We start from the raw sequence: 20290 nt of genomic DNA on the forward strand, positions 1-20290 counted from the left end.
AACACCCGTCTTTGGCTCTGGCGACTGATGTCGTCCTTCTAATACGTGAGGGGGCCGTGTTTTTTCAATAACCCTTTTCATTTAATTACATTTTTACATTCTATTAAAAAAAATCATTTTCCCCAAAAATGTAAAAACAAAATGAAAAAAAATTATTGAAACAGTCCCCTCACGTATTAGAAGGACAATATCAGTCACCAGAACCAAGGACGGGTGTTTTTGATGAGTCTAACATGGTTAAAATGGAGTTTGAAGTTACAATGGCTTTGTATAAGAAGGGGGCGCGTCTGATAAAATGAATATCAAATATCTAAATACTGAATCAAGCAACTTAAAAAACTGTCTGGGGTGCTCACAAAAGCCTGAGTACATTTGAAAATGAACCCAGACACGTCTGAAAGTGAAATAAATATCCCTTTAAATGCTTAATTTATGATTCATCACACGACCGCGTCGCTCGACAAGAATGACTTGCTGGGGGAAAAAAGCGGACGCTTTCCACGTTGATAAATAAATGATGTAATTATCTAAATTTGCCTTAATGTTGGGATCTTTGGAACGTTGTGAACACCACACTGCACTACACCACCTGCCTTGCTATGAAGTTTCATATTCCACACTAAATGGATTCTGAACATTAAAATGCTTCTGTTGTTCTGTATACTGCTGACGTCTGTGAACGTTTGTACGTACTGTCTGTAAGGGCGCTTTCAAACAGGATCTGGTCATGGGGACTGAATCTCTGACCTTTCATTTACGTACTGAACTGTTTTTTTTCTTTTTTGTCTTTTAACCCATTAAGACCGGGAAAGCATCTGTATCATTTTAGATTTTAACCCCTTTATTATTTTATACTTTGGCTGTTAAAAAATAGCAGATATACAAGCTCATAGCGCGGCACGGCAACCTGCTATGAGCTTGTATAGATCTGCAAATGTTTTTAAATCTTGAAAAGTTGTGCAAATCTTCGAATATAAACATATTTTTTAAGCAAACATTTTTAACTCAAATCTTTGCTTCTGGGGGGTCCCTGGAACAAATTATTTGGAGATGGAGAGACGGCGGCCAAATACCTATACGTTTGGGGCTCCTTGACATGAAAAAGTTTGAGCACCACTGATATAGATACAACATACGTTTTTCAGAAAACTGTTGAGGATTTAGAAGACATTTTGTAGAATCGGCCTCAGGTCTTAATGGGTTAATTTATTATCGTTTTCCCACCTTTTTCTTCCAATGTAGTCTTATGCCAGTTCTTGCATTCCCCACACATTTCTGTGTAGTCTTGTCACTGCTGCCCTGACTGGCTCATGTGACAGCCCATTGGAGTCGATAAGATCTCCCTCCCCAGAACACGGCCAATTTAGTTCGCATAGATCCTCAGCAGTGGTGGAAAAAGTACTCTAAAATGTTTTACTTAAGTAAAAGTATCAATACTGCAATGTAGAAGTACTCTGTTACAGGTAAAAGTCCGGAATTCAAAGTTTACTTGAGTAAAAGTACAAAAGTATTGGTATCAAAATAGGTTGTGAGCTTGTAGATCGGCTATTTTCAACTAGCCTAGGTATAAAATAGGGCTAAAGTGGTTAATGTATGTTTTATAATGTAATCATTTATATCTGCAAAGCAACTAAAGTTTTCAAATAATAGTGGAGTAAAAGTACAATATTTGCCTCTGAGATGTAGTGGAGTAGACGTAAAAGTTTGGAAATACTCCAGTAATGTCAAAGTACCGGAAGCACCACGGTGTGGATTCTAACTCGCGGTACAGGTCTTGCCAACCGATAGTTCCCCCGACTGCCTTACACGTTATGGGACGTTAAAGTTGAGTTGCAGAATACAGAACACATACACAGACTATATCACACTGGATTATAATATTCACATCAAATTTATTTATCTATAAAATAGTTCTTTCTCTGCATACATAGAGGTAAAACCACACACGCAAACATACATACATACATACAGTACACACACACACACACACACAGATGCATAAAATAACAGGCGAGCTGTTTGTTTTTGCAAAGTAACATTTCTCCTATTTTACACAGATCAGTACGGCTCAACGATGGAGGGCTGAATGAATGGATGGAAAGATTAATACAAAAATACTTTACATTACATAACGTCTTTATTACCGACACAACCGGGGCCAAATGAAAGCAGTGTTTCAATGACCTTTGACACTTCCAAGCTAAAATCCCCACGATGGAAGCACTAACAGAAAACTGCATCAGAGCATCACGTTATGGGGAGAAAAAGATGAACTAAGCATGATGGTTGACATGGCTGTGTTTGTAGTGGTTTAACCCTTAAAGACTGGGAAAGCATCATTTGTGTCATTTTCAGATTTCTTTGGCTATTCAAAAATAGCAGATATACAAGCTCATTGAGTGCCCCGCTATGAGCTTGTAGATCTGCTAATCTTTTTTTAAATCGTGAAAATTTTAGCAAATCTTGGAATATATATATTTTTAAAGCTAACATTTGTAAAATATTTTGTTCCAGGGACCCCCAGAAGAAAAGATTTGAGTTACAAATTTCCCCCCAAAAAATCTAATATTTGCAATTTTCTTTTTTTTCAAAATAGCCAAAAATCTAAAATGACAGAGATGCATTCCCGGATTGAATGGGTTAATTCGTAAAAGTCCTCCTTCATGCATTTCTTACGCCTCTATCCTGAATTGGTACTGCAAAACAAGGCATTCTTTATTAACGGTATAACTTGGCATAGTGCAACACTAGACTCAAATAGGCTCTCAACCAGGTAGCCTACTGATGGATCATTCAGTGTGACTTCCACTGGCTGAAAACACCACTAGACTATCGTCTCTTTTCGACTACAAAGGCTAAATCATAACCTTGCACTTCTCAGAAACCGTTGAGTTCTGTGATTTTGTCGCCGTTTAAGATTCCATTACAACCACAACCAGGGAGGTACACTACTTTATGAATAAAACTAATTAAAAAAGAAGCTGAAAATAGCCGATCTACAAGCTCACAGTAGATGACCTTATAGATCGGCAATTTTCGAAAACCTTTGAAAGTACAAGTTGTGAGTTTTGAGAACTCGGGGTTAGCACTACCCCGTAGGCAGGGCCCAAATTAGATACTGAGAACCTTATCTGAAACCTATGTAGTGTCTGGAAACAGAACCTGTGAAATACCCTTTTAAAGGCACGGTACACTTAGTCCTTGTAGTCGAAAAAAGCCATATGATCCCTGAACATTAAACTCAGGGTTCATGCAAAAAGTGTCAGCATATTATAAAGGACAAACTGCTCCTAATATTTTAGTGCATTTTTCTGGTAACTCTGCTCCTTTCAAATGAGGGAGGGAGTGGTTGACAGGCACAGAGAGACATAGTGTTCTTTCCTTTAGCTACAAATATCAGTGTTTTATCTGCTGTTTCTCCCTGAAGCACTGTAAATGACCTCAGGGCTGAAATAGACACACACACACGGTATTGGTGGAAGAGAGGGGGGGGGGGGGCGTGTTATCCAGGATTAATACGACGGAGAGACAGAGAGATTCATGTTTTTCATATTTTCCTCTCACATTGCAGGTACATGACGTTTATGTGGTCAGGGGGGCGGGTCTTAATGGAGAACTGTCCAATCGGACGACGCAGGACAGAAGGTAAACCCGAACAGTGCTGATTGGAGTGAGACAGCGGGGCAGTGACATGAGGACATCACTGACACACACTAGTCGCTAGAGCAGTGGTTCTCAAACTTGTTTTTACGTCAAGGACCAGCAATTTAATGTATATTTGTCCGAGGACCACCAAAATGTGTTGTGCCAGGGAGGGACCCCCATGCAAGATTTGCGTTTATAAATGTTTAAAAAATATTCAAAATGTTTTTTAGAATTTTTTTTTATTTTTAAATGCGACATGTTGCGAGCTTGTAGATCTGCTATTTTCAAACAGCTGGTGTATATAATAACGTTTAAAGTGGTGAAACAAATTTTGCATTGGGGAATCTCCTCAAGGACCCCGGACCCTAGTTTGAGAACCACTTGCACTAGAGTAACTTCAACACTAACAGCGCAACGCCATTAATTAGACTTGTATGTATGTAAAGACGTGAGAAAAATGTCTTCCGTGTGAATATTATGGTCAATATTTAGGAGAGTCGAGGTGAAGGGAGTGTGCAAAAACCCACACAGTCAAATCCTCAGCATTCATTCAACTCAGAGAGAGAGACCCATAGAGTCTGGTCTTAAAGGGATAGTTCACCCCCCAAAAACTTTTTTCCAATCGATTAGTCACCCTGTGGACACTTGAATACATGGAAAAAAGTCATTGTGGGGGTGAACTATCCCTTTAACCTGCTCTATGTGTAAAGTGTCGTGAAGATAACATTTTGTAGTGATTTGGCAGCTATGTAAATAAAACTGACTGGACCATGAAGGATCCATTTGGGTCCATTTTTAACCCTCCCAGAGTTAAATGAACACTGAGGATTTTACTGTGCACAAAAGAAGGCACTAACTTGACACACACACACACACACAAAAAATCCACGCTGAGTCAGGCATATATACATACACACACACACACACACACACACACACACACATACACACACACACTAACGAACACACACATACTTCAGGTAAAAATAGAGGTGTCACTTCAGAGTCAGCAGTCAAAGGAACAGGAAGTGGAAGAGGATGGTTGGAGGGCGAGGACGGGCCCCCCGAAGAGGAGTGCGGGGCATCAGACCGTCTCCGTCAGGTCACAGCGTCTCCTGAACTCCTGACCTCGCTCGTGGATCCATTTGTTAGAAACTGAAGACAAAGACAGTACAGTTAAGAGGCGTCACACACACACACACTTGTTTGATGTCTGTCTGTTTAGCGTGTGTGTGTTTTGCCCATTCAATCCGGGAACGCATACTGTGTCATATTAGATTTTTGGGTCTTTTTCTGCCTTTATTGATAGGATAGTGGGCTGACAGGAAATGGGGAGAGAGATGGGGGGGCGACACACAGCAAAGGTCGTCGGGATCGGGAGTCGAACTCGTGACACACGCTGTCAAGCTGGATTACCAGCATTATGTGGTATGTGCCCGGACCGCTAGACCATTATTTTATACTTTGGGCTATTAAAAAAAAAGCAGATCTACAAGCTCATAGCTTGTAGATCTGTTATTTTTTGAAAAATCATGAACATTTGTGCAAATCTTTGAATATATATATTTTATTTAAGCGAACATTTTTAACTCAAATCTTTGCTTCTGGGGAATTCTACAAATGTCTTCTAAATCCTAATGTTGCAACAGTATAATATCAGTGGTTCTAAAACTTTTTCATGTCAAGGACCTCCCAAAATTATATGTATTTGGCCACGGACCCCCATCTGAAAATATTTTGTTCCAGGGACCTCCAGAAGCAAAGATTTCAGTCACAAATGTTCGCTTAAAAAATATATATATATTCAAATATTTGCACAAACTTTCACGATTTTTCAAAAATAGCAGATCTACAAGCTACGAGCTTGTATATCTGCTATTTTTAATAGCCAAAGTATAAAATAATGGTTAACGTGGTTACACAGATGCGTTCCCTGTTCATAATACAACAGAGTAAATAAATGATGGCCAACTCACCCCATTTGTTCCCCACCAGTACAGGACAGGCTGCATGTCTGGTTCTGTAATCTCCTTCTCCATCAGGATAAAGGTTGTACCAGAACACTGCCGACCCCTAAACAACAACACAACAGACTCTTAACCACTTATAAATAAAGTGGATTGGATTGATAGCCACTGCTCTAGTCTCTACTAGCATTATCAGCATGTGATGTCATGTGATGTAGAAGATGTGTTGTGATTTGTACCTTTCTGGGCACCACGGACGCCCCTATGTCTGTGAAGACGGTGGCGCCCCCCGAGGCCACGTCGCTCATCTGCAGCACAGAGGAGAAGAGAATCAAGTAATTAAGTAAGTCATTTTGAGGTACTTTTACTTTACTGGAGAATTTCCAATTTTCAGTACTTTTACTTCTACTCAACTACATCTCAGAGGCAAATATTGTAATTTTACTCCACTACAATTATCTGAAAACTTTGGTTAGTAGTTACTTTGTAGATTTTGATAATTATTACAAAACAAAACATACATTAACCACTTCAGCCTTATACACATTTCAGCCATTGTGAGCCATTGTGAGATTGTAGATCTGATCATTTTAAAAGATTAGTCTACCTCAAACTTCAGATTTCCTATCACAGCCTGTCCTCTTTTAACATGACTTCAAGGATAGCACAGAACAAAATGCATATACAGGAAAATAAAATAAAAACCCCAACAAAATTAAATCTTTCAGTTCAGTTAAACATTTGAAAACTTGTGAAATGGGACATTCTGCATAAAGAGTACTTTCTACTTTTGGTACTTTAAGTACATTTTGAAACCAATACTTTTACTCAAGTAGATTTTCAATTCTGGACTTTTACTTGTAACAGAGTATTTCTACATTGCAGTATTGATACTTTCACTTAAGGAGTACTTTTCCCACCACTGGTCGTTCCATGCCACAGTTGAGAGATGAGAGAAGTCATTTAGTAAGGCATCTTTTCAAACATTGGTATCGGGAAAGGGTTGATGTGATTTATTAAACAGTTACTAACATATAGGAGCCAGGTGGCGATGCGGTTTCCTGTGCCCAGCTCCTTGAAGGCATCTGGCTCATCTTTCTGTGGAAGCAAGACAACAGAGAGGACAGTTGAGCATTAAACAAAATGGTCATTGGTTCAAAACCTGCTGGTCATGACCTCTTAGTACAGTGGATCTCATCCGCTTTCCTTTATTAAGCTGCATTTTACACTTGAAGCCATTGGCATAATTTGTGACAAGTCTAAGTCTCGACCCAGAGTCCTTTTAGGGTAACAGATCATTACATGGGTATGTGTTTCAATATACGATTTATTTTGAGCATGTTTACATTTTAAGATCAGTACATTAGTAAAGTAAGTCCTTTGCTAATGTCCTACTTAGTTGCACAGGTGCGTAGGAGTGATCAGCCAACGCATTGGAAGTCTTCACTTACAGCAGAGTTTATTGAAGGTCAAACTGAGCTTCAGTGTGAGGGATTTTCCCCTCTTCCTAAGATCAATACATTGCAATTGAGACCTTTTATGATGCAGTCAAGTCAAATGTGCGTCAAATGGTCCCACAGGAATGGATACTAGAAAACATTGGTAACGCTCTACCTATATACAGTATTAAAGGAGGAGTTCACCCAAAGAATTACTTATTTTCTATCAATTGCACACCCCATGAAGCCTTGAATCCATGGATTTATTTTTGTTTTTGTGCCATTCCTAAGCCAATAATTTGATTCCCGTCTCCTACCGGCTAATGTATCCGGTAGGAGACACAAAGTAGATTATTTGTGTCTCCTACCGGATACACACCCGGTCATCAAATTATTGGCTTAGGAATGCCACAAAAGGGGGCACGGTGGCGCAGTCGGTAGTGCTGTCGCCTCACAGCTAGAAGGTCCTGGGTTCAATTCCCACAGGGGACGCTGTGGGCGTGTTCTCTCCTCCGCGTCATCAGCGCCCATACCCTAGGTGGGGTTGGCGAAAGGGCCTTTCTGTGTGGAGTTTGCATGTTCTCCCCGTGTCCCCTAGGGTAGGTACCCTCACAAAAACATGCAGTAATCCTGGTCAATATACCGCCTCCCCCTGGCCAGCCAGGGCGCCTGATGGAGGGGAAAGGAACTGGTTGTTCCTTCCACGCGCTACGTCCAACCAGGGAAACTCTCCCCTGTCAGGTGACAAGAAGGTCAGTTGGCTCTCATGCATTGAAGGAGGCATGAGCTCGGCCCTGGCCTCCCTAGGTTGGCAGAGGGAAGGTAGTGCCCAGGATTACATAGACAATTGGCACTGGGTGTAAAAAAATAGGGTTACAAAATCGTGGGATAAAAATTTAAGAAAAGGAATGCCACAAAAACTAAAATAAATCCATGAATTCAAGGCTTCATGGGGTGTGCAATTGATAGAAAATAAGTAATTTTTTGGGTGAACTCCTCCTTTAAGTGAACTGGTGAACACCGACCAGTGCTCACTGCGCCATCTGCTGGCTACTCTGAGAAGAGCGCCAATGTTGTACTGAAGTGCAGCTTCTATGGAGGTCTGCATGAAGACTTTGTGTACACCCTGGTACATGACACACCTTTAACGTTACTGCATCTGCACAACTGTATACTGTTACTGGTCCAATTTACACACAGGAATCAATTTAAGTGATCTGAGAGTGAGCCAGGAATGGACCAAAGAAACTGGTTCTTACCCGTCCAAAGTCAAAGTGAGGCTCATACTGTCCTCCAACTCCATAGTTGGCCACCTGCACACGCACACACACACAACAAAATACAGAATGCAGTTAAAAGTAATTTTCCTTACAATTACTATGTCAACTGGGTGCCGTTATTAATGTGCCAAAGTTAATTCATACAGAATCAGTGACATAACGTATCGCTGTGATAAGTTATAATGTCACTGACACTGTATTTTGACAACCCTGAATGTATGATGTATTTACAATTTAAAATGTAGGCAGTTAGCAGACATTCTTACAGTAAGCACGGTAAACACATACATCAAATACAGAGAGACGGTGTAGTGCCTCAGTAAACTATAGGATCACAGGTAAACCAAGAACCTAGAATCAGTCTAAAATAACATGCAATCTAAATTACACATTACACGCATAAGTCTGCATGGTCGTCAAGACTATAGGTCAAGTGCTACGGGCTAAGGTGGAGTCTGAAGAGGCGAGTCTTCAGATCACGGGTGGAAAGGGTTTGTCACCTGTAGCTCCTCTGCGGTGGTGATGTCCAGACCGGTGAGGTCTTCAATCCTCTGGTTGATGCGATCCACCACCGGATGTTCATATTCTGCCAGCCACGCACTGCAGCACAGAACACGACACACACAATTAATGTCTACTCTACACTGACAACACAGCACCATAGGCAGCAGGTGAGCCTGACGTTTGGGAAGGCTCATATTTGATCAACTTACAGCACCAGGATGAAGTGCCTGACCATGAAATAACATTCATGAATATAACCATGCCCCAAATAATGCTAAATAACAACACAACAAGGCGTCAGTTTCAAAAGCAAAACACATCTATTAATCAGACCACTTCAATGATTATCTGTTCAAATCATGTAGGAAGTTCTGTCTGTCTGTCTGTCTGTCTGTCTTCCCTCGTTTATCTTCGGTCTGTGTGGATTGCGACCGAATGGAATTATTTCCATTTACGACCACAAACAGCAGCTAAAGTTCTTGTTCTTCTTTGTGTCCGTCTATCGATCTGTTCCGTCTGTTCCGTGGTGTTGTTTTTGATAACGTGGTGCACGGCCGGGCGCACCACCGGGTACACACAACAACACACCGACTGCTTTCTTTTTTCTCCCAAATGAAGGGAGCGTGGGTTGGATTCCCAGCTTAGTGTTACCTACCACTCCCCAGGTCATCATTTTCTATATTCTTTCAACCTAAATTCACGATGATATGATGGTTTGTAAACAGTGTGAAGGTATCTTTAGACTCTTACCTCTTGGACACTCTGTAGTGAGCAGTGGTCAGTTTTCCTGTCTGTGGGTCATGAACTGTGGCACGTCTTAACTGAGAGAGAGAGAGAGAGAGAGAGAGAGAGAGAGAGAGAGAGAGAGAGAGAGAGAGAGAGAGAGAGAGAGAGAGACAGTTATCACATTACTATTCAATTCAATTCAAATGAGCATTATTGGCATGAAAAAAACATACTTTTACACTGCCAAAGCAAAGGGGGAACAAAACAATCAAAACAAAACAATGTATGTGCAGTTAAATATTAAAGGAGTAGTTCACCTTTTTGTTTTTGACGCATTCCTAGTGCAATAATTTAGTTACTAATGTATCCGGTAGGAGACACAAAATAGACTCTTTGTGTCTCCTACCGGAAATATACCCGGTCATCAAATTATTGGCTTATGAATGTGACAAAAACAATTATCCATGAATTCAAGGCTTCATGGGGTGTGCAATTTATAGAAAATAAGTAGTTTTTTGGGTGAACTACTCCTTTAAATATAAATGGGAATAAATAAAAGTGTAAAAAAAAAGTGTGTTACAATGCAACTTAGAAACTATACAAAACTATAAAACTTTCTGTCAGAAATAGAACATCCATATAGGAAAGGTTCGTTTGGTATAAACTTTTGAAAGTTGATGACATTACTTCATTTACTACTAATAAGGGTTGTGGTGCCCTCTAGTGGTGATGGTGTGAAGTCTCACCCTGGGCTTGGCCAGCTCTTTGACTTTGTCCATCTCCTGGTCTGACACGATGTCCAGGTAGCGCACGATGTGGGGGCTGTCCCACTCGTCCTCCTGCTTCACCGGACCAATCACGTACACCGGATGGTGGCCGTTGTCGTAGTAACGACAGAACAGGCGGCTCTGCCTGCGGGGGGTCTGAGGGAGAGAGAGAGTAAGAGTGAGAGTGAGAGTGAGAGAGAGAGAGAGAGAGAGGTAGAGAGAGAGAGAGGCAGTGAGAGACAGGGATAGAGAGAGGGGTAGAAAGAGAGAGGTAGAGAGAGAGAGAGAGAGGGGTAGAGAGAGAGAGCAAGGTAGAGAGAGCGAGAGAGAGAGAGCGAGGTAGAGAGTGAGAGCGAGAGTGAGGCAAAAAGAAAGAGACAGACAGATTGTATGGGTCAATGTGAGCATTTTTGCGTTCATGCGCATTTGTGTATGTCAATGAGTGAGGGAGTGAGTGAGTGAGTGTGTGTGTTACTATATTTGCGAGGGCCAAATATCCCAACAAGTGAAGTAGAATTTGAGAAGCAGTGTCAATCTACAAGCTCCCAACACGTTGCAGCGTGAAAAACAACGTAAAATAACCCTAAAATGTTCATGTACTCACAAGTATTGTCTGTGTGTGTGTGTGTGTGTGTGTGTGTGTGTGTGTGTGTGTGTGTGTGTGTGTGTGTGTGTGTGTGTGTGTGTGTGTGTGTGTGTGTGTGCGTGTGTCTCCTACCATCTTGAGTCCTTCTCCTCTGCACAGCTTCTCGTATTTCATCCTCTCAGGCAGGTAGTCTGTGGAGAACGTGGGACGACCTTTCTGACCTTTCTCCTTGACCGCCTCCCTCTTCTCTCTCTCCGCTCCCTTCCCTTTTTTGTCTTCTTCTTCTTCTTTCCTCTCCTCTTCCTCTGCCTTCTTCTGCTTGATCAGCTGGTACTCAAAGTACTTGAGGTTACCGTTGGCCCGCTGGTGTTCAGGGTCTGAGCACACATATACAGTACAGAGAGAGAGACATGAGGACACAGGGATTAACACATTACAGTATAAGACCTGACATTCTACAAATGCCTTCTAAATCCTAACAGTTTTCTGACAGTTTCTATTTCTAGCGGTTCTCAAACTTTTCAATGTCAAGGAACCCCAAAATATATTTTATGAATATTTTGTTCCAGGGACCCCCAGAAGCAAGGTTTTGAGTAAAAAACGGTTTGCTTAAAAAAATATTCAAAGATTTGCACATTACATTTTCACGATTTTTCAAAAATAGCAGATCTACAAGCTCATAGCGTGGCACGAAGTTTGTAGATCTGCTATTTTTTTTTTATTGTGAAAATGTGTGCAAATCTTTGAATATTATACATTTTTAAAGCAAACACTTTTAACTCAAATCTTTGCTTCTGGGGATCCCTGGAACAAAATATTTTGAGATGGGGGTCCGCGGCCAAATACATATAATTTTGGGGGTCCTTGACACGAAAACGTTTGAGCACCACTGATATAGAAACATACGTTTTTCAGAAAACGTAGGACTCACGACTGAAAACTTGTCTTAGGCCAAGTCCCAATGTGTGATTTGTGAAGCAGTGTGAAAGGAGTCCTCCACACTAATGTTGTGTTTCATAAACAATTAGCACAATATGTAGAATTAGGTACTGTCATTCTAAACTAATCTAAAAAATTTTTTTTTGCTGTTCTACAAACAGCCAACCAGTTGAAGAAATTGCAGATTGAGGCTTTAACCTTTGCGTTTATGACCATTAGGGTTGTATGGAGGATGCTTCTGAACATCAGTTTACAATCTAGGTAATATTGCCGGTTTGACCCATTCTAATATGCTTTAATCTTATGAAAATGACTTAAATCGTGGTGGCTGACAACTTTAATCCATGCATGATGATGAAGAAGATAATTTACAGTCAGAATACGCTGAAATGTGTTGTGCATCGTCAGTAACACCGAAGACAACATCAACAAAACAATAGACACACATTTAACATAACATCACAATCACCTAATGCACGACGAGGCCCTCCAACATACATCTGGTCTGGGATTATGCTCCAATTTCAGGATTAACTGGTGCACAAAAGAGTGCCTCAGGCTCAGTCTAACCTTATTAAATCATGGAACCTCGCATCGACTGTTTAATGGTGACAATTCCTATTCACTGTTCAGAACATGGTTGGGATCAGAGGCAATGTTGTCGGCAATGGCAAGCCCTAATTAATATCTTGTTATGGTGGGCTGAGTTTCTCAATGAATCGGTTGGCCAACACTCTTGGAGCAGACTTTTATTTGGTGGAGCAGTTTTGACAGACTGCTGGTTTCGTCAGATGATCTACCTCACAGGTTTTCAAAGCGTCTGGGAAACAGAAAAGCCCTGGGTTCGATTCCCGGCCCCCGGCAATGTGTCAAGGTGTCACTTGAGCAGCAATCAGCTAGGTGAAGCTGAACCCCCCCCCCCCCCCCCCCGCATGGGATCAAATAGGTGTAATTATTATTACATGGCCCAAGTAGTCATACCTGGGTTAAGTTTTATGGACGTAAACAACTGACTATTAGGATGTTGACAATGGTTTTCCCATATCTAGCAACAATATAATGTTGAAACCTTACGTATTGAGAGACTCTGAGACATTCAGTCAGTCAGTCAGTCAGGAGGGCTCTGTACATTTCAGAAACCTGCCTACCAGTGACATCATCGGTGGGCAGGTTGGATACAGGATAGGTGGGCACTAGGGACATCACAGCAAACAACAAAGAACAATGGCTTCTATTTCAACACGCTAATTTTCCAGAAAGAGAAAGGCTTTAGTTTCTATCAGCTTGGAATCCCCCATCGATGGTATCGTTGGCCCTCCTCTGAGACACAGAATGAGTAGACAGAAATGGTGGAATCGAAAAATCAAGCAACCAGAAGTTCTGGGCTTCACTGCTCGTTCTCGGTTCTGGGCCGGAACTGAGAGGGAGCAGTGAAGCGCATTGGACTTGCTGGCCAATCATAGGTACTGCAGCTTATTACGGCTGGGCCCAGACACATAAATGAGTGAAAATGGTTTCAACCAATGGGCTCGACTCACGAGCTTGCGCACGAGCTTGCGCACGGAGGTGACGCAAAACGCGTCACATAGGGCCTCTTCCTTACTTCCTTCACAGGTCATTAACTTTTTAATATCAAGGACATTTGTTCACTCTCAGAGTTACACGCCCATAAGGGACCATTTAGAACCCCTGGCCTAAAGGAACCATGAGGGTTCCTGGACCACACTTTGAGACCCACTGGTGTAGCAGAGTGTTTCCAGTGAGCCACAACATGCACAATATCAGCGCCCTGACTCTGTTTGACCAGAATGGAACACAACCTTAATTAGCATCATTGGTTACACCTGTGAAGGAAGTGGCCCAATTTCCTTCCAATATGGCTGCTGTGCAAAGAGCCTTTCATATGAAGATAAGGCTCAAAATAGGTGAAATACTTTTAAGTACTGGGGCTGAACGTACTCTTGTCCACCAAACCACTCACCCAGCAGCAGCAGTCTCTTGGTGTGCTCCAGGGCCCTCTCCAGATGCCCCTGCTGGTAGATGGCGTAGCTGAGGTAGTCCAGGACGGTGACGGCATCCACCACGGTGTCGGTGGCTTCGCCCTGGTCCAGCTGGGCGAGGGCCTCCTCCATCCACAGCTCCGTGTGGTAGTAGTCAGCCTCCGAGTACGCCACCTTCCCCAGGTCAAAGCAGTCGTCTGCCGTCAGCTTGCTCCTGTACCTCCAATCATCTGAGGACGTTCCTGGAGAGAGACGGAGAGACAGAGAGACAGAGAGACAGAGAGACAGAGAGACAGAGAGACAGATGGAGGGACAGAAGCTGTTACAAATGTAATGCTTTTTTCCCAGGTTCTTATATGGTTGTCTATTTGTCGATTTGGTTTACAGAAATGTTTTAATTTCATTTTGTAGTGCATTTCCTTTTTGGAATGTCTTATGGATTATGATACTATATAGCTGTTGTCAGGCAGAAACCTCTCATCTCCATATTCTAACTTTAATTCCCTACTTGATCACACTACAGCGTCACCCAAAAGCATCAAAAGTAGCAGATCCACAAGCTCGAAACCTTTTGAGCTTGTAGATCTGCTACTTTGAATTTGAATCCTGAAAAGTAACAGTTTTGGACATATGAGGTTTGTTGTCTTTTCATATTTGCAATGTTTATATTTGATTTAATAAAAAAAAAAACTAATTCTATCGATTAGTCACCCCATGGAGACTTGAATTCATGGATATTTTTTTATTTTTTGTCGCATTCCTAAGCCAATAATTTGATAGGCAGCGGTTCCCGTAGGAGACACAAAGGAGACTCTTTGTGTCTCCTACCGGAACCGCTGCCGGTCATCATATTATTACATCATATTAATCGATAGAAAGAAAGCAATTTTAGGCTTGAACTATCACTTTAAATTCAATAAAGTTACAATTAAAATTGTGTCTTTTTGTTTGTTTTTGTCGTCACTTCCAATTTCACTTGCTTATGCTCATATCCTGTATGAGTTCTCGCTTCTGAAATTGGTATCCCGTTTATTAAAAAGCTAGAGAGACAGGGAGACCCCTGTTACTGAACACTCTTAAGGTTGGTTGGTTGGTTGACAGGTCACGCTGCAACGCGTTGCCAGCTGGTAGATCGGCTATTTTCGTTGCACCACACTGGCATATAAATTAGGCACAACTCCGACCCCAGACCATATGCCTAATCCTAACCTGATTATTTTCCTCTATAGATCCCTTACCAGGCAGTTGTCCAGTAGATATGGTGTTGGTGGCCAGCTGGTAGGTGTCCTGCAGTCTCATGAGGGCCTTGGCAGCACCGACCTGGTCGTCATCGTTGGGGAAGTGCTGCCTCTGGATGGTCAGGTTGGAGATAAACGCTGAACGCAGCACAAAGAAGAGAACACATGTTAACCACACAGGGCCGCACACAGTCTGAAGCGCCAAAAACGTACTTAATTACTGGCGCAACGTTTTAAGACCTTTTAAGCCTTCATCAGGCAAATATTATACTGACAGAAAAAGGAACATATATTTGCAAAAATCATTGGCTAATGATAATATATAACTCCTGGGAGTCAGAAGGAGCACAGCACACTACTTCAATAGGTGAGAGACTGAACTGGAAATGAGTTACAACTATATTTTGAACACTTTTTCCGGCTACACCAAATCCCTTCTCCAAACAATAGCAAAGCTTGTAGATCGGCTATGTTTGGCTAATGTTCCCCGCAGAATATGGACGCTGGGGGAGAGTGGGGCTCTTGGTACAAGACCACTGCAGGTTTTCTATTAATCGTGTGTGTGTGTGTGTGTGTGTGTGTGTGTGTGTGTGTGTGTGTGTGTGTGTGTGTGTGTGTGTGTGTGTGTGTGTGTGTGTGTGTGTGTGTGTGTGTGTGTGTGTGTGTGTGTGTGTGTGTGTGTGTGTGTGTGTGTGTGTGTGTGTGTGTGTGTGTGTGTGTGTGTGTGTGTGTGTGTGTGTGTGCGCGCGCGCGTGTACCATCAGACATGTCGGTGAGGACCAGGCTCTCCAGCTCTCCCCACTCGGTGTTGAGCCTCTTCATGAGTTTGAAGGCGTTGACAGGATGACCCAGGAAGCCCTCTGGATCCTGAGTCGCCGTGGTCGACAGCACATCCAGCTTCTCTGCCCACCTACACGCGCGCACACACACACACACACACACACAATTTGGGCATTTAGCAGACACTCTTATGCAGAGCAACTTACAAGTTGAGAGCCCTGCAGTCTACCAATGCTTTTACTTAATGGACTAAAAACAAACCTTTTTAACAAAGCGTTTTCTTCGTTCTTTTCTTTTTTATCTGCCTTGATTTGAATTTAATTTGAATTTAGTTTTGAATCTACTTTTTTTTTTTACCCCAGGTAGGGTCTTATGTTGTTTTTTTGCCTTTGCTGTTTTTTTTTGCCATTGTTTTTAAACCCTGTAGCACTTTGAGATTTGTAAAAACTGTAAGTGCGTTACAAATAAAATGTATTATTATTATTATTATGTATTATTACAAGTGCAAAATCGGAGTAAATGGCATGAATCCTACTTCTAACAAACGACTGGTCACATAGGTATAGTCAGCTATTAAGTGCTACCAAGTAAACAACGTGCTACTGTATCTAAATAACATATTTTGCATTTGTGGTCAAGCAAAAACAGTTATTTGCAGTTACTGCAAGTAAATAACACAATGTGAACAAGTAACCAACCTAGATATGTATAGTATAACTATTATCTATCTCACACACACACACACACACACACACACACACACACACACAGTAACTGTAGCTACAAAATCTGTGTAGGTTTGTTTTACTAATGCATGCATTGCACGCAGCCACGCACACACACACACACATCGCGCACACACACACACACACTTGATAGGGGAAAGTTTCTGTTTTGTTTTGTTTCCGTTTTGTTTTGTTTTATCATTGATATGAAACTGTACTGTGATGTCTCTCGACAACACTGCAAATGAGGGCAACCTCAATGTCCTTCGAGAATAAATAAAGGTTTGAAATGAAATGACTGACACACACACACACACACACACACACACACATACACACCTTTTCCCACGTTGCCTGAGGTGGTTATAATTCAATATGTTTGAACAAACGTCAGACACACCCTGCCTGCCACTAGGCTCTCAGGTTCTGTCCTCCCTGTAGAGAACTAACTCTGCTTTAGAACGAACACTATTGTCACACTGAGGGACTACAGCAACATGATCCACCACTACTGTACCTACCGAACGTTTAAGAAGCAGGCCATAGTCCCTGATGAACCTCAGCTAAAACTCTATTTGTTACATACAACAGGAGAGATGTGCATGGTAACATATTCAATGTCTGGAACTAATCCACAATGCTGTCTTTGTAGGTGTGGATGGGTGGGAGGGGTTTGGTGCTTAAAGGCCTCTACACACTGCCCGACATTTGAAATGGTCGGCGAGTGAACAGATCGTTAAGCATTTCACATTGCACGAGTTTCTCTCTTGAAATCGGGCTAAATATTTTGTTGTGATTCTCGCACGATTGATTGGTCGGCGACAGGGGTTCACTGATTACAAGATATTTAACCATGATGTGATCCGGAACCAATACATACATTTGTTTTTATTCCAAACGTCTCACGAAAGCGTGAAAGGCTCCCGAGACAGGACGCTAATGATTGACGTTAAATAATTCTCAGTTTCTCTGTATTTCTCTCTCTCTCCCTCTCTGAAACAAATGTTTCAAAAGTCAACCAGGGTGCAATTCAGATCAGAAGCAGTGTTGCCGTGTTTGCTTATTATAAGCGAGTTGCTTGTAAAAAATATTGGTGGTTGCGTTTCTTTTTAGCTTATTTCTAAAGTGTAGTTGCTTATTTGGCTTTATTTCTTAATGTTGTTTTTTTTCTTTGAAAATAGCTGCGACGCGTTGCGAGCTTGTAGATCGGCCATTTTATTTGTATATAGCAGGGGTTTTCAATTTGACCCAGGGACCACCAATCTGACTAAGAGCAACCTGGGGACCACCACTATTGTGTGTGGCGGGTCCATCATAGACCCACCCCACACAATAGTGGTGGGGGGTTCATGCACCACAGGGAGCTGGAGAAAATAGCTATAATATCAATATAATATCTAATAAAATACAGTGATTTTGTTTGAATATGATTAAGGATTACTGTGATTATGGTAAGCTCACATTTCATATCACACACACCATACAGTAAGAACTCCTGCAAGTTATTAATAGTATATGCATGGCCAGGGACCACCTGCAATACCTCCGCGGACCCCGGTTGAAAACCCCTGGTATATAGGTTTAAAGTGCTCATGAAGCCTATAGTCGCTTTTGTTGGGCTTTTTCGTAGACCTGGTTGCTTATTTCTCTCGCAAAACCTGGCAATACTGTTCAGAGATACATACGTGCGTCACACACACACACACACACACACACACACACACACACACACACACACACACACACACACACACACACACACACACACACACACACACACACACACACACACACACACACACACACACACACACACACACACACACACACACACACACACACACACACACACAGCGCTCTCTCTCTGTCTGCAAGCCCTATTCCTCTCTAATATTAAACAGCCCCATCGTCGAGCAGGCTCGCTCACTCTATCAATCTGTTTTATCATGTTTAACTTAATACAAGACTGGACTGTCTGGACGGTAATATTGCGGTTCTATGCGGGAGGACTAGCCACGGTGCGTGGCTGTGATGTGCTCTCATTGGCTGTAGCGTGCACTAGATCGGGGCCAAATATCCAACAAGTTTGAATTCTAAAAGTTGTCGGGAACACCTTGCCGACCGTACTTTATCGGGGTGTTTCTTCTCGGAGTACCTTACACACTGCGCGATCAACACCTCGCCGAGGAACGCCCGATCTTGACTCATATCGGTGGTTTTGTCGGCGATCACCAAAAAAGCTCCCCGACAGACAAATGCTTAAGCATGGCTATTCTTCCTGGGGTCCGTCACACCCAAATACACATCATACACAACAACATACTACAGATCTAACACACCAATAATAGTTCGCCTACAAAAGTTAAGGAATACATTTCATGATAAATTGTACATTGCATGGCAGGAGGCAGGAGTTTTAGGCAGGCCACGAAGGCCTTGGTCGTCGTTTCCCCTCAGTTTGGCCTAGTGCCCTCAAAAAAATGGCATGCCCTGAGGTCACAGTGGCCTTAATGCCCCAGCTGACTATACCACTTTCTCCTCTGTCTCTTTCTTGTCAATATGAGGACACCAGTGTCTCTTTCTTGTCATGTAGACACCAGTGTCTTTTGTTGAGATTCTGAATTCTTAACTCCCCTGAGTCCCCATTTTTAAACCAACCCAGTGACTTTGATTGGTGCCGGGCTGAGCATGGATCAGATTGTAATTTGTAAATACCATAATTTATTTATTTCACTGCAGATAGTCTACATATTAAAATCCTTAACCTTTAAATTCAATTAATTATTTCAATGGACTAATATCTTGTTTTATTTTATGGCCTTCCTGCCCTGGCATTTGGCCTTTGTGCCATAAAAAAATGGACAACACCAAAGGCCTTCAAGTGGTCTTGCCCCTAAAATGACAAAATTCCAGGCCTACCTCTTACAGTTTTACAACAAATCATACATTTCATTTATTTTTTCTTTCCTTTACCTCTGTTTCTTCAACCTACCAATATCAAATTAACAAGAAATAATGATAATAATAATAATGATTAAAGAAAATAAACAAATGAATAAAAAAAGTCAATGAAATTATATAATTATGGTTAAACCCAAATCAGTCAAGTTCATGAAATATTGGAAGATACTGTTTTACCATAATTTTTAATCCTTATTTTGTATTGTCTTGAATAACATAACCTGGCAATGAATTCCATTCTATTATATCATATCTTTGGAGACTGTGTGACTTTTGTTTCTGAAAAAATAAGTGGACCATTGACTAACAGTCAACTATCTCAGACTGTCATGCATGTCTTTTACATTAGTTCTGTAGGAACAATTTCACACACACAACGTGCTGCTTTATTTTGAACAACTGCTGGTCGATATGGACAAAATATATAAATATTGTGACGATAATATTGTATTGTTACGATTGTGCATCAACGAAGTAACTACCTCCACAGATGTGTTGGTTAATTTACGCTAAAATCGATGCTTGAAAATCAGTTGTTAGGGAAGCATCAAATTACGGAGTATACATTAGGCTGTGTCCCTATTTTGGGCATTCCATTAGAGACGGAAACTTTCCAAAATGCTTGAAAATAGAATTAAATGATATACATTTAAAGAAAAACTACAAAATAGGGCTTAAGTGGTTAAGGCTGCAAATCTACTCTCATTTTGAGGACCTGCCAACAGATTGGACT

The 20290-nt window shown here is 41.6% G+C and overlaps 1 protein-coding gene across 1 annotated transcript in view; it reads right to left on the reverse strand.

Moving 5' to 3' along the window:
- Window positions 1-1872: 1872 nt before the first annotated feature.
- p4ha1a (prolyl 4-hydroxylase, alpha polypeptide I a) overlaps window positions 1873-20290 on the reverse strand; it is a 28455-nt gene continuing 10037 nt past the window's right edge. The window contains exons 4-15 of the mRNA XM_080455320.1: window positions 15850-16001; window positions 15092-15229; window positions 13835-14095; window positions 11047-11291; window positions 10308-10484; window positions 9586-9656; window positions 8832-8931; window positions 8311-8364; window positions 6645-6710; window positions 5852-5920; window positions 5622-5718; window positions 1873-4800 (exon numbers count right to left, since the gene is read on the reverse strand). Of these exons, the coding sequence (XP_080311446.1) occupies window positions 4730-4800; window positions 5622-5718; window positions 5852-5920; window positions 6645-6710; window positions 8311-8364; window positions 8832-8931; window positions 9586-9656; window positions 10308-10484; window positions 11047-11291; window positions 13835-14095; window positions 15092-15229; window positions 15850-16001 (1501 nt within the window). The 3' untranslated portion in view covers window positions 1873-4729. The remainder of the gene's footprint in view (window positions 4801-5621; window positions 5719-5851; window positions 5921-6644; window positions 6711-8310; window positions 8365-8831; window positions 8932-9585; window positions 9657-10307; window positions 10485-11046; window positions 11292-13834; window positions 14096-15091; window positions 15230-15849; window positions 16002-20290) is intronic.

This window comes from Gymnoscopelus braueri, assembly GCF_963280865.1.
Source record: "Gymnoscopelus braueri genome assembly, chromosome: 17".
In the NCBI taxonomy this organism is placed as follows: Eukaryota; Metazoa; Chordata; class Actinopteri; order Myctophiformes; family Myctophidae; genus Gymnoscopelus; species Gymnoscopelus braueri.